General features: G+C 39.1%; 1 protein-coding gene across 9 annotated transcripts in view; it reads left to right on the forward strand.

Moving 5' to 3' along the window:
- AKAP9 (A-kinase anchoring protein 9) overlaps positions 1-16,017 on the forward strand; it is a 132,803-nt gene that overhangs the window by 70,435 nt on the left and 46,351 nt on the right. For all 9 annotated transcript variants that reach the window (XM_072412834.1, XM_072412842.1, XM_072412833.1 and 6 more), the window contains one exon: positions 13,771-13,933. In XM_072412834.1, coding sequence (XP_072268935.1) covers positions 13,771-13,933 — 163 coding nt within the window. The remainder of the gene's footprint in view (positions 1-13,770; positions 13,934-16,017) is intronic.

Here is a 16,017-nt window from a genome sequence, read left to right on the forward strand (position 1 = left end):
CATAAGCAGGAAAAATGTGAGCAAATGGTAGCCTTTAGCAGCTAAATGGGTAATGAGCAATAACTGGTGATATCTTTTAGCAGCCCTTTTTAGCTGGGTGTGGTTACTGAGAAGTTGGGTCACAATACAGGGGATGCCACCCGCATACACCTTCGTCCCACCCAGCCTAAAACAATTTCTAGGGAGAATACTGTTAAAGAGACCAAAAAATGTGTTGAAGAGTAATTCCCACCCAATTGTACCATTTCAAATATTTGTTGTGGGCTGAATTAACTTTATTCCTGTAGAACTCCAGCAATGAGATTTCTCCCCTGCCAGGTTTGCTGTATGAAAATGGTGGCAGCAGATGGGCACAGATAGAATCTTATATGAAAAGATCTTACCACCGAAGTCTTTCAGCCAAGCATACACCCAGCATTGAAATCTCTTTGTATAGTAAAATATGTGCAATGAACATTCTCCCAACCCTCCAATTGATTATTTGTTTGGCTCTTGGCACCTTCTCTGTGGTCATGACTACTAATTTTAGCCTGGTGAAAGCATTTATACGTTGTGTGACCATGTTCAGGGTTTGGATAATAACTTATTCTTAAAGGAAAGCTGCCATAATCCTGTTTGTGCTTAAGTTCATGCCATGCTGGGGCTTTGACAGGTACATACACTTATCCTAGATATGTACATTAAAACTCTCTAAACAATAGAGTAGGTCTCTACCCTGTTGCTTAACACCAGAACATACAATAAATTTTATGGAATAAAAGGAGATTAAGGGAATAAATAACTAGATAGTTTACAAACAGTCAGAGTTAAAAAGTAAGGCATCAGTTCTAATGAAAAACTTGTGTTTGCTATGGGCTGAGGTTCCTTTGGAATGCTAAATATTGTTATCATTATTATTATTATTAATAAACCGTATGGCACCACCAAATTACACAGCCCTGTACATTAAAGGTTTGCAAAAGACAGATACAAATGATAACACAGGAGGAGGAAAGGACCCTGTCCGAATGAGTTTACAATCTAAGAGATTGTACACAATAAATGTTTGCCGTGGCTTGCGGTTAATTTGGGAGCCTACCTTTCTCCCCATTCTCCTCAGGGGAGGGCTCAGGCAGGATGCTGTATGACCAGACAGAATTGTCTCCGCAGAGGAGGGGGAAGGATGCAGCAGCTGGATTGTGTGCTCACTGCCATCTTCTGTGGCCACTTTAGGACAGATATGTTTCTTTTCTTTTGCTTGCACTCTTTTCATAGCCATATTTCACACATTTGCCTTAGGCTGTCACCTTATATTTGCTATGTAATCAGATCTCTGGTTAATAAAACATTAAACTGCATTTCATCAGCTGTGTGAAACATCCTGTACCATTCTCACAGTGACACACCAGTCTGCCTTTATTATGAGGTATCCTGCAACTATGAGCCATGGTGTTTCATGTAGTAAAAAAATGACTCCCGCTTCTGTCAACATAATAAAACCTATGAGCATTAATGGCAGATCGCTAAATGATGTTGGACGACTTCTTTATGCATACTAGAACGTTTGTCTTGGCCAACACATGTCTGGTATGCATGCAAATCTAATGCCTTAGGATCCATATTTCCCAATACCAGCTGATATTTTTTCTTTCATGATTCTAACAAACAGACTTTCCATTTGGAACAGGGTTCCATTTTAGACCTTTTGGAACCTAGTAGTCCGAGAAGACAGCCTCATTAGGATTTATCATAATCACTGTTGCACGAGCCATTGTGTGTTTTGCGATCTACCAGGGTCGGTGGCTGTAGTGAATCATTAGCCTAGATTGGGTTATAAAAATTTACTCCACCCAGACCTGTGAGATAACTTAAAATAGTAGAATATATAATAGAAGTGTTATATAACTTACTTTTGACAAGTAGCAGATTATTTGAGAGGAGGCTTTATTTTTTTTCTCACAGCATACCTAAATACCTACCTTTCCCAAAACTATTTTTAGTTTAGGGTGGCGTAAACCTTTAAACCAGCCTGTGTATCATTTTTTATCTATTCCCTTCCCTGAGCCGTAGATTGGCCAAATATCTGTAATGAGACAGCTATGATACCCAGCCTCCTATGACATGTACCAGGTTCATGCCATCCAGGTAGATGGTGGATGTTTGTGATCAGCGCACTCTGTTCTCCAGGCCTTGCTCATGCATTGTGTTGAATCTCTCAGCCTTTGTACCCCTTGGCCTGCAGAGAGTTAATGTTTACCTGCCTGAAGGTATCAGGACACTCCCCTCTGTCTCTCTCTCTTTCACACGGAAGGCAGCCCATGAAATAATTCACTCGGCAGGAGGCTGCGGATTTGTCATGCAGTACAGAAGACCTGGCCATCCACAGTGCTGCTACGGAAAGTTTCGGCTTCATCCGGACATGTCTCCGGCTCTTTTGTCAGCGTGACACTATATCACCTTGTTGACAAGAGGTCATTGTTATTGGCATAAGGTTTGCTATTGATGACCCCACATGCTTTCTAGATGACTTAGTCCAAGCCATCCCCTGACGCACCTTCCTGCTGAAGAACACCTGATAGCTCCAACTGCTTCCATCTTAAATGTGATGCTTTGAATGTATCCTGGCTGCTTTGCATGATACGTTTCGTTCACCTTAAGGACTCTTTCCTGTACAAACATGGATTCTTCCCGCACCGAACATCTATTTTATCCATCTAATAAGGATTTACCTTTTCTTTCCTATTTGCTATGAGCCGTAGGCGTGTGACCGGCATTACACATCCGCTGATGAGAGAATCAGCATGTTTGGCCTCCACTTTTCTACAACGTCATGTAAAAAGCAATTTGTGGCCTCATCTTGTCCTTCAGAAATAGATTTGCTATCGCCATTATAGTGCCCATCATGGATTCCCACAAAGCTCTCTGGTCTTCGGACATGCTTAGTGGTCTGTGGCCTGAAGGCCAAGAAGAGGATACTTATGAAGTGGAATCGCTTGTACCGCTTCCCGAACCGTACCCATTTACATGGAAATTGAACGATATGAATGCCATCGTGGTCAATACTTCCATCTGTCATGTCAACCACAAAAAAAATGGACATTTGCTAAAAGTAGTCTCCAAAATTTCCTTACCCACCCCACCATACACTGTGAGTACAAATCTACTATGTTTATAGTTGGCACATAAAAAATGTACATGATGCTGTGTAGCAGTTCCACGGCGCCTGGAAACTCAAGTGTATGTAAAGCCAAACTTTACCAGTGGATCTGATTGAGTGTATGAGGTCCTAAACCGTGATAGGTGAACACTGAATTATTTACCTCTGTTCCTGTTTTTGTAGTAAGTCATGGCTATGGTCAACAGGGCAAATAGAGAAGATACTGTAAATAACCCCAGCGAGGCCATAGCATTAAAATCTATTCAAAACGAAAGGAAAAAAATGAACATAGGAGTGTCACAATGACCCAGTGTTTAGCAATCTGGCCTTCGCAGCATTAGAGTCCCAGGTTCAAATCTTGCCCAGGACTTTTTTGCATGTTTGTATGTTCCTACTATACTTGTGTGAGTCCCCCGGTGTCCACCCACATTCCAAACACATAGAGTTAGGTTTATTGGCTTCCGCCAAAAATTGTAGTGCTGTGTAATATGTCTGCGCTATATAAATACTTTAAATTAGGTTTTTGAGATATCCTTTAGAAAAAGCAGGCTGGTAGCAGCTAATAGAGGGAATTTGAATTTTTTGTCAGATCCCACTACAAAATAAATCAATGTGAATTTTGATGATCAAAGGTGCAGCAAGCAGGTTTTTTACTGCACAACACCTAAAACATATCGGGCTTTCAGAGATAGTAAAGGCATTATGAGACTTTCATTTTCACAAGATTTGTAGGGTCACCTTGATCTTTGGCAAATCTATTTTTTTGGCTATGTATCAGATGAAAAATACATTTGTGAAATCAAGAAGTAATCAATAACTGATCTGAAAAAATATTCTTGAGTCAGTTAAAATCAGTACATACACATTAATGTGAATTATATTAAGGCTATGTACATACGTGAGATGATTCTCGTCCGATAGTCTACTCAGGGCTAGTATCTGACGAGAATCTGGCGTGTGTATAGCGGCCGTCTGACGCCGATGTCGAGGAACAATTGTACTGTAAATGAAGGGGAGAGAGCACAGCGGGGTGCTGCTCCATTGTTCTCCCCTCTCCATAGAGCAGAATGGTGCTGTATGTACACCACTGGTTCATGCATGTTTCAGTCTTTTGTCGTTGGAAAAGATCATGAAAGATCCAACGACAATTATTGAACATGTGTACGCAGCTTAAGACAACCCATTTATTCATAATAGGCTGCCAACACAGCAATAAAAAAAAGTTTTCTAAAGCACAAGGTGCATTTTACCACTTTTTTTTTTATGCCTTTGATGGATGCCAGCAACAATTAACAGATAGAACACTCCTTGCTTTGTTTGTATCACTCCCCTACAGGCTTTAACAGCAGGATGACGCTCCCTTGCTGCTGAAAATGCAGCAGAATAAAAGTTGATGGTGGTAGAGTAACACTTTGTTTATTTACCTGACAAGGGAACGACAGATCAAACAGACCAGTGTGTCAGGCTATGTCCTTCATAATGATTCTGCCTGTGGCAAATTCTCACCTGGGGCATGAACACAAGTCTGACATCACTCTAAAACAGCATTTACAGAATAAAGAAACTTGGCAGTCTGTATAGGGTGCTGGTCAATACTTGACCTAGAAAACCCTCTCTATGTCTGTTCAGTATATATTTTTTTCAGTATTAACAAAATTGTACATTGTATTTAATTTTTCAACACTTCGAGCATTTTCAGTCAAGCAAAGAGGAATGTGAAACATTCAGCAGCTCAGTCACATAAGCCAATCCAATTTCATCTTTGACTGGTTTCATAGCTGTGAACTGATTCATATTCTTTGATTGCTGTAGGTCAGTGCTGATGTTACACCATCATTACACTGTAATACACCCAAGTCATGCTGTTAGGTGAAGTATGTGAGGTGTCCTCCATGTATAACACTATATATATCTTACCCACATTTTAAATGGCATTCCTTCAGTTTTGCACAACTAGTAAACTATGTGATGATGATATTGCGTAGCAGAGTGTAGGAAATTATGATGGTGCATGCCTAAAGATGGCGAGCATTTTTTGGTAGTTTAGGCCTGGTGCACATGAGCTTATCTGTTTTGCCAGATTGGTGCCTAACAAATCAGAAGGCTGGAAACACCACATATATGTAAAACATTCTGCCGTGGCTTAGGCTGCATATACACAAGCAATATTTGTCGTTGAAAAAGAAATGATTTTTCACGATCCTTTCCAAAAACAAAATAATGAAAGATTCCTGATCAAGCACTGTACATACAGTGCCATTCTTCTCTACGGAGAGGGGAGAATGAGGGCACCCTGCTGCACTTTCTCCTCTTCACTTTATTAATATTATTATTGTTGTTATTATTACACAGTTTTTATTTAGCGCCATCATATTACGCAGCACTGTTCAAAGTTGATAGTCATGTCACTAACTGTCCTTCAAAGGGGCTCACAATCTAATGTGCCTACCATAGTCATATGTCATTAATGTAGTCTAAGGTCAATTTTGAGGGGAAGCCAATTAACCTAACTGAATGTTTTTGGGATGTGGGAGGAAACCAGAGTACCCGGAGGAAACCCAGGCAGACACAGGGAGAACCTGCAAACTCCATGCAGATAGTGTCCTGGCTGAGACTTACATTATGGTGGTTCGTGGATCCGCCAGGAAGCATCCATGAACAACGAGCGCCGTACGTAGCCTTATGTGGTGTGAACATCACAACAGATGGGAGATCCTGATTGGATTTCCATGATCGTTTGGACACAACAAGATTTGTGTGCTTTGCTTTCAATATATACCAACATGTCCTATCTGCGTACCTCTGATCAAAAATCCAAAATGTGGTCAGCTGCTGAATTGACCTTGGTTCACCTTAGATCTAATCATTTTAGTAGATCTTAAATGAAAATTGTCATGCACTAGTTAATACCTAATGATTATTATTCTTATTATTCAGTATTTACATAGCACCAACATATTACGCAGCGCTGTACAAAGTCCATAGTCATGTCACTAGCTGTCCCTCAAAGGAGCTCACAATCTAATGTCCCTACCATAGTCAAATGTAATTAACAGTTTAAGGTCAATTTGGGGAGATGCCAATTAACCTAACTGCATGTTTTTGGAATGTGACAGAAAACCCACACAAACACGGGAGAACCTGCCAACTCCATGCAGATAGTGTCCTGGCCGAGATATGAAGCTAGGACCCAGCGCTGCAAAGGCCAGAGTACTAACCTCTCAGCCACCGTGCTTCCCTATGATTCATAACTGATGAGTAGCCAACAGAACCTAGGAAGAAGGGTAAATGCAGGTAAAGAGTCAGTGGACAGAGCAGTGTTATCTTCAAAGTTGCTTTGACATGAAATATAAACTCTGGGTCCTATGTATAAGTTACAGTACTTTTAGATGGGCCAGAACAAAACAGCCGCTGCATCTCTTCGCCATCTTCCATTTAAACAGCTTTTAAAATCACTTAACAGTTTTTGCACGCTGTAAGCTGAGAGAGTTGATAACATGCAATTTAGCAGCTCCATTGCAAAGCTTTAATCAGTCTGTAATCCTTTCTTACTGGCTGACTACGCAGTCCATGCTTGAGTAGCACGAAGAAACCCTTGCTGCATTATGGGAGTTAAAGTTTTTTCCCTTTCATCCTGAGCTTTAAAAAGTGGCCACACAGAAATAAAAGCCAACTGTTTCCTTGCATTCATACCTAGTCATTGGCAGTGGTGACCCTTACAAAAGAAATGTCAGAATTAACTATAGGATAACATAGGGACTCACAGAATTATAAGAAGTAGAATACTAATAAACAGAAAGCAGAAATTGGACAATGGTTTGATCAATGCAGGCTGTTAGGCCCTCTGAAGCTTTTTGTACCCTGGTGAGGTGGCCTTGACCTTGGTTGGGTTTAGAAGGATACCCACAGTTGGGCTTTAGCAGTACCGTTTAATGGAAACACATGTCCACAAATCTTGGCAGGAAAGCAGCTTACATGTGTTTTGTAACCGATCTACCCTTGTAGTTGACAGTCCTGGTGTTGAATTTTGAGCCTTTGATCTGAGAAATACACATATATGTAATTAGTGAAAGTGTCCACCCCGTGTAATCCTCTGAAATGACTGTAATCTGTATGTCATTGTTATGCTTGAGTCTCCAGAAAGTTAACTCTAATTTTGTAAATGATTATTCAGTGCAGAATTTCCCCACCTGTGTTTGGTGCAGATAATGATTGATGCAAGTGAGCTATTTGGAGGTTGTGAAGGGCATTCAGGATTCGGCTGCTCTCCACCTAGAGGGATACCCAGGACATAAAAATGATACAGTGGAAGCAGGCAAACATCCAACTTCAAGTAAACTTTGGATGTGTCCACTCATTTAGTTGATTGGCTTTTATTGTTTATCAGCTTCTGGTCCCAATACCATGGAGTAAGTGGGATATACCACACGTCAGAGCATGCAGCCAGCAAGTCTCTGGTGTCTCCTTCTGTGTCATTGAGAGGCAGCAAAGTCATTGACAATCAGCTGTCTTTAGAGCAGCCCAATCTTATTGTTAGGCAGAGTTCCTTTCCAGAAAAGAATATTTCCCTGAGCCTTTCTGTCTTTCAGAATGCAGTGGAATGGAAAATGGGGGGCTATGTACAGGTTATACATCTATGTCCTAATACTTATGTAAAATTAGAATAGAATTAGCGCAGCATACATGGCTCCATGGGTAGCATTCTCATCTCCCTAGTGCTGCCTAGGTTTAAATCCTGACCAGGACTCTTGCACGTTCTCCTGTGTTTCCATGGGTTTTTTTCCCCCTTCACAAAAAATAAGAAACACAGCCATATGAGCTGCCAGCTGCTGGGCGGAATATGGTTTTGTGAGAATATTAATAATAAAGCTAATAAAAGGATAATACCTGTAACAATTAGGTTGTTGTATAAATAATCTTCTTGGCAAACAAAATGGTCCTGATTCATAATGCTGCAACATTAACACTTATGGTTACTCTCTTCCTGCACAAAAACATAAAACAAAAAAAATGCCTGTAAAAAATGTAATTATGTAACACTGGACTAAGCTCTGTTCCACTCTGAAATCTTCAGCATTATCTAGAAGTGTGTTGGATGCCCACCTCCCAGCTTATCATTGCCAGCCTGTATGTCACCAATGTATTCTGTACTGATGTTAGAGCCCGTGTATAGAACAACAGCATGATACCTAAATGTGTCAGATGCAGAAGTTTTAAGAGTAACTTTTTAAGAGAATGAAGTATGATATTGCAGGAAGTCGTTCTTTTTTCAGGCACTTTTTGTTAAAGCGGAACTAGGGTTTTATTTCAGAAATGGTCTGGAACTGGCAAAACGGCAGCTCTACGTTGGTTGCAGGATACCCAGCATTGCCAGCTTCCACTGCAGTTGCCTGAAATGAAAAAACTCGGCCCGGCTAAAAATCACAACCAGGAAGAGAAGAAGGAACAAGATGGGGGAGTGGTGACAGTGCAATGGAACGGGGACAGGTGAGTATAATGGGGTTTAGTTCCTCTTTTTTATTTTTTAAATATTTTAAAAAAGGGACTATAACTTTAAGGCATGCTCAGATGGCCTGTGGTATTAACTGAAAGACTATAGTGTCTATAGCATGTGTTAGGTAATGGACATATAATGCTCATGTCTTAATATTGTGAGGAATAATCGCTATAGGCCTCAATAGAATTACCGAGATCAAACCAGCCTGCAAACCAGGAACCTGTAATCTCATAAAAAGTGTTCAACACAGCGTGTCAGTGACCTGTACTAATCCTAAACACTTGTTACTTGGTGGGGAGGAATGACCTGCAAGGTCCGGTGGGCTTAGTTTAACAACATTCATCAGATTTCAGGATAGCTTTAGTAGCTAATCTAGTATAAAGTTATTATAACCATTCAGAGTTGAAATCTGTAAAATTAGAAGGGCTTCTGTTTAATAAATAAATACAAATAGCAATTTCAAATAAAAAAAAAAATAACACTTACCAGTACTTCTGCAGAGTTCCTGATCCTGTGCAAACTTGAAATGGCTGTTTTGCATTTGGTACTGTGCCGTCCTGAAATCCTCCACCGTCCTTTCGAGGAGGAAGCATTGGATGCTGCCATCTTCTTCCTTCTTCTAGTTATTTCACACGATCTTGCACTGCCCAGGCTCGAAATATAACCCGATTAGATAACCCTTTTATATGAAGTAAAAATGTTGGTGATAGGTCTGCTTTAATTGAGTACTTTTGAAAATGAAACTATGTCCTATAGTGTTGTGTTCTCTTATTCGGATTATGCTTGTCGATTTTCATATATGAAATATATATATATTTTTTTAATGGCCTCAAGATCAAGATATTAAAACATTTTAAGCATTACAGGTTTCTTTAACCCATCAGTCATTAGGACTGTAAGATTCCAGTACTCAATTTCCCAAAACTAGCTTTTTGTAAAGTGATTAATGCAGTGCTAAACGCTGGTCAGATTCTCAGTAATACACTCTGTGTGCCATATCCAAGCTAGAATAGCAAATGTACATACCGGAAATAGACCATCAAGGGACTTTTTTAGGCACTGATCATAAAGCAAAACTTAACTTTGGTTTATAAACATTAAAAGCGATAAAATGGTTTTCTTATCTAACAAATATCTTCTAAAATGCAAAAAAAAGTCCCAAATGGGTTAAAAACATCATGTTCAAGTGTACATAGTCTCACAAATATCAGATTCGTTTCATGGACTACTAAATTGTAAAGCAATGTTTATTTGTAGAATATATTTATGAGAGTTTACAATATTAATCACTGTGTTTGCAGGTCTCATTGTTGATTCCTGAGGAAGCGGACAATATTTGTGAGACTATATACACTTGAACGTGATGTTTTTAACTCATTTGGGATTTTTTTTGCATTGTGGACAATATTTGTTAAATAAGAAAACCATTTTATCGTTTATAAATGAAAACTAAGGTTTGCTTTATGATCAATGCTTAAAAAGTCCCTTTTTGCTTTGTTTCTGGTATGTATATTTGCAGTGCTAAACCCTGGTATACTCATCTGTCCTCGCTCCATTGCAGGCCATCGCCATCTTTCATCTTCTCTTCCTTGCCGCTATTTTTGCCCATTTTGATTGGCCGGGGCAGAATGACTTAACTCCTGCACAGGTGCTTGAATTCATTCAGTCCCGGCAACTAAAGCTAAGCTGCGCATGAACAGCCCAGGATTTTGACAGCTCGAACGCTCGGACCTCACTAAGTTGGACATATAAACCAGGGAAGGGTTCATATGATTGGCCTTTTCCTTCAGGTGAAATATCAGTTTTCTTTTCCTTTCTAGTCTTTTTTTTTAATCACTGGTGTGTTACCTTTCTCAGAGATTCATTCGACCCTAGTCTTTTTTCCCTGTGTTTATTTATTGGGAGAGCACATGAAGGGAAGTAAAGATTACATGGATTATGAATGTGATGTGTACACAGCTCCCAAATTTGTACTCTTTTATGTATCTAACAAGTGCACAGTGTAAATGATTAGAGATTAAACATTCTTTAGGTAAACACAGAGAAGGAACACCAAGAGTCCTGGCAGGACCTGCTCTGTGAAGACAAGGATGTGACATCACTGTGTTTGCATAGTATTAGGTAAAGAAGCCACCTGCTGCATTGTATTTATAGAGAATTGTGTTACAATAGATAAAGAAAGCAAGGAATTGGTTCAAAACCAAGGTATGCTTTCATATGAGAATAAAAAGTTTAGGTTTGAGGAGCATTTCATGCTTTTAGGCTTCAATGTATAATACTAAAAGCAATACCAAACAAGTACCATCAGTCTATTAAAGTGGCCTTTTATTGTGCTACCATTGCACCCCATTCATGAAGGGCTTGTTTATCCCTTAAATAAATATAATAGAGATTTTATATATATATATTATCTCCCTTATTTTTCTGTGCTGTCTTCTGTAATGTCTTTTCCTACTATTACCAGTTGATCTGCACCAATGAAAGTTTAACAATGAAAAAATAGGATCCCAGGTTCCCATCTCAGCCAGGACACTCTGCAAGGAGTATGCATGTTCTCCATGTGTTTGCTTGGTTTCCTCCAGGTACTTCAATTTCCTCATACAAAAACATGCATTTCCACATACAAAAACATGCAGTTAGGTAATTGGCTTCCCCCAACAGTTAGCCTTATATATACACACACAAATATATATATATAATTATATGTATATATACAGTTATTGTGTGGAGGTGTGTTGCAATGAACGTCGTCGTGCACTTTTATCCACGATCAATACACGACCGTATACACAACAGATAGCAAAAGATCGTTGCATGAACCCCAGGACGGTCCTTCATTTCCAACAGCATCCCTTGTTCATCGACGTTGTTGGCCTATTGTTGTACAGTGCTCGTTCAGTCTTTTATCATTGGAAAGGATCGTAAAAAAGATCCTTTCCAACCACACTTTGTGTACGTAGCTCTACACTGTATTAATGACATATAACTATGGTAGGGACATTAGATTGTGAGTCCGTCTGAGGGGCAGTTAGTGACATGACTATGGACTTTGTAAAGTGCTGCGTAATATGTCGGTGCTATATAAATATAAGTTATTAATAATGATAATAATATCAGCATGCTTGTGTAAATGTGTTGGAACTTGGAAGATGGGGAAAATACCAAAAAATAATTGCTACAAGAGACCATTCGATTGGTAAAATTGCATTTAAAACTGCCTTTTCTGTTTTTTAAACTTTGCTGACCATCTTTTACATTTTCTTTGAGCAGACAGAGAGGTGATATAACAGGATAGACTAGGTCCTGCTATACAGCTGAGGGTCATTATTGTCATATAGACATTTGGGTGTTGGCGTTTTATTAGCAGCCTATTGTTTATCTTAGCAGAAGGAAAACACCCTCCCTTCTTGTTGGTGTCGGCTATTTGTTTTCACCAGTGGGGTTCAAATGAGATCATAAATATTGCAGTCAGGTGGAGGAAACCTGGAGGAATTAAAAAAATGTAGATCGGCTTTGTTCAGACCTTCGTTTTTGCATCCTGCAAATGCTTGAAAATGCAGATTGTAAAAATTAGTTTTTTAGGTTCTGGTGAGGTTGCAGTTAGTTTAATGACTGCTGTATCTCGGGAGGGGCTACATGGTAGCATTTACCAGCGGCAATTCCATAGGGAATGAAAAGGGGTGACTAGGGGTACTAGTACTGTTCACTGCCACCAGCTGTCACATGTGCAGACGCAAGTTCCTAAAGAATCTGCCCTAAATGGAAACTAATAGATCTGGTTTTTGTGCAGGTTTTTGCGAACAGTAACATTTACAAGCGGGTATTGTAAAGCTCCATGCAGCTTCTAGGAACGGTTTGGCCACAAAAGCACCATAACCATGGATTTGAACTGCTCATAAACGCTTGTGCAGGTGTTTATGAGCTTTTGCTTCAAACTTTTAAAATATGCCTTATATATTTATGATTTCATCCCTTTTCAGCATATATATAAATATATATATATATTTTTATATATATATATATATATAAATATATTATTAAACAGGATTTATATAGCGCCAACTTATTACGCAGCGCTGTACATTAAATAGGGATATATATATATATATATATATATATATACTGAAAGGGGATGAAAACAATCTGTAGGTCTGAGCATACTGTTTTATGGAACCTGCAGTGGGGTTATTTCATTACCAAGTTCAGTAGTTTTATTTACTATGCAGGTTAAAGCATGAAAGCCAAGACCTGATGGTTCCTCAATCCATGGTATCTTCCTCTACCCCCTTAGTTTTAATATGGGCAATCTCAGTATCTATATTACTTGATTTGAGCTACCCAAAACATTGGGTTGGTGCCAGTCTGTAAATGTTTTTGGTACATGTACTCTTACTCTGTACATTGGTGCAAGAAACACTATCCCTTTACCACAATATAGTATTACACCGCTGTGTAGCCTATAATACTATGTTATCTATAGCATGGATGTGTCTTAAGTTATTTCAGACTCTAGTGTAAATAATTAAGGGGCACTAAGCCTAAAGCTGTGCGCAACGGAATCCAAGTTATTTTATTTAGCTGCATATTCATAAACTTTCTGTTTTATTGTTAACCTGTGAAGAATGCATACTTTGCCTCCCCATGCAGAGTTATGCATTTTAAACATTATGACATAAAAATCCAACAGGAAGTGTGTTCATGTTGTTATGTTTTTTGCATCATTCAGATCTTCATTATCAATGTTAGGTTAATATACCCTTTGAAACATACTTATTGCACAGTACCATAGGCCATAAAGGAATCCAGCAGATCCCTTTTTTAGCCCCATACCCAACTAGGAACCCAATGGGTACCCTTTTTGTCTTGCAAATAACTATGCTACTACCAGCTCATAAACATTAGATTTGACCATACAAGCCCCACCATTGTATATATAATGTACAACATATTTAGGAGAAAGCTGTTGAAATATACTGTAATAAATCAACTCATTATGTACCTCATATGGCAAATTGTGGAATAGTCTTTGACAAAGCAATTCATTATAATAATATATGTACACTTTAGCAGTGTGCGTGGTCAAATCTTGATAATACCCTTTTCAGTGGTCTCATTGTCTACTTTTCTCACTCTGCAGCTTGAACATGCCAAGGCAGCACAAACGGAACTGGTGCGGGAATCCCTGAAGAGGAAACAGGAGACTACTGACCTGCTCCGATGCCAGGAGGAGCTTCAAGAAAGACTCGGCGAGGAGGCCAAAGCTAGAGAGCACTTAGCCCTAGAACTGAGCAAAGCTGAAGGTAAATAAACCTACTGAAATACAGAGGAGAATTATCAGAACATAGGTGTGCAGACTTTTTGTATATTTGTTAGGTGGTACAGTGGTAACCTTGTATTTGTAAATTTGTAAATGCTGTATTTGTAAGAAGTTCTCAAACTCCAAAGTTTGCTTTAGGAATATGTACCGCCACAAAACAGGTTTGAATCAGTTGCCTGAAGCCTGGAACAAGTTAAATGCACTAGATTAAGATTTAATTTGTGATACTGTTACATGAAAGTTTGGAATCAAGGTTTGGCTTCTGTATAACTAACATGCTAAGCCTAAAGGGAAGCTTTTTACATGCTAATTTTAGATAAATTACAATATGGTAGTAGTCTTTTACCAGTATTAAGCATAGGAGTTATTTGCGTCATGTGTTTTTTTACCAAGACTCTCTCCTGCATAGTACAGCAGTGTTTTTTAACATTTACATCTCTCTCATAAAACGGCAGCTGTAAAACCAGGTTTTTGCATATGCCTGCACATAGAACCTGCTCAGCTTATGTCATATTAAGAATACAAAGAGCTTCAAACGTTTATTGCAGTTTGCGAGTACTGATCACACTTGGGCCTGCTTACAGAGCCTTTGCAGGTCTTTGTAATGCCTCTTTATTAAGACAGTACTCAGGTCTCTCGGGATAACGTCCATATTGCTTGACCACACACATTAGGCCTGATTTATTAAAGCTCTCCATGGCTAGAGAGGGCATACTTTCATCAGTGAAGCTGGGTGATCCAGCAAACCTGGAATGATTTTTTTTTTTTGTTTACAAATGTTTTGAATCCTGGACCAGATACACTTTCAGCAGATCACCCCGCTTCACTGCTGAAAGTGTATCCTCTCCAGCATTGGATAGCTATAAATGGCAGGTGAATGAGATTGTAATGGATTTACTCCATTTGTCACCTGTAATCATGGTAAATGCAAAGGGTTATCCACATAAAACCTATATATTAATAAGCATATAGGGTCTGCAAGTGGAAGATACCACTAAATAATCTGAGGCATTGAGGGAGCCAGGGAGTCACTCCTTCCAAAAGTGTCTACTTAAAAATCTATAAAAAAAAGGGATCTGTGGGTACCTTACACCTCCACCAAAAATGTCCAATAAAACAACAATAGCAACTGGCAAGAAGAATCCAGTCCGACCGACCAAAATGTACTTTTATCTGGTGCTGATCTTTTATGTTTATTGACATCTTTAAACCAGATCCATACAGCTTCTTATAATAGGAGCATAGCTGCAAACCAGATCATCTGGATCTCCTTCAAGACCTTAGGCTAAGGAGTGGCACAAATCAAAGGAGATTGTGGTTTGGGAATAAATGCTGTTGATACTGTAATATTTATCTGTACAAGATGTGTGTTGTCTAATCCTGAAACAGTCCTGGGAGTATCGGCTCATTCTATAGACAGTAGATAGCAAAATCTTAAATAGGTTTTTTTTAAATACATTTTCTCCAGTTTTCCTCCAATATCCTAAAAAGACAGCAAATGTGTCACCAAGGGAGGCATCTACTGAAATCTATTCCTTTCAATGACTAACAGGGTACTTAAATGCCCTTTCAGAATGGTATTTCTTTTTCAGTCCTGACTTTTTCAGCGCTAAATGACTCTATGGAATGGGCTTCCTAATCCTATTCGGCTAGCTCTCAAACACAATCTTTTCAAACTTGCCTACCCGTCTCCTAACCCTCACTACTTACCCACCATTCCATATTTCCTCCCTAATGAATGATACTTCCCCCACCTCCTAGATTGTAAGCTCTTCTGGGCAGTGTCCTCTTCTCCTCCTGTGTCACTGTCTGTATCTGTCATTTGCAACCCCTATTTAATGTACAGCGCTGTGTAATATGTTGGCGCTATATAAATCTTAATAATTATATTTAATTTACTATACACATTGGTCCCTGTGCACATGCTCTATTCAAAGAGTAGCCTGGGTATATTTGAGCATTAGTAGCTACAATACAGCACTGTTATCTACCAAAGTGCTCAGAGGTATGCTTGTATTCTGTTATCGTTTGGGGAAACACTTTTTAGATTGGTGATAGGATGTCCAT

This window comes from Pyxicephalus adspersus, chromosome 5, assembly GCF_032062135.1.
Source record: "Pyxicephalus adspersus chromosome 5, UCB_Pads_2.0, whole genome shotgun sequence".
Taxonomy (NCBI): Eukaryota; Metazoa; Chordata; class Amphibia; order Anura; family Pyxicephalidae; genus Pyxicephalus; species Pyxicephalus adspersus.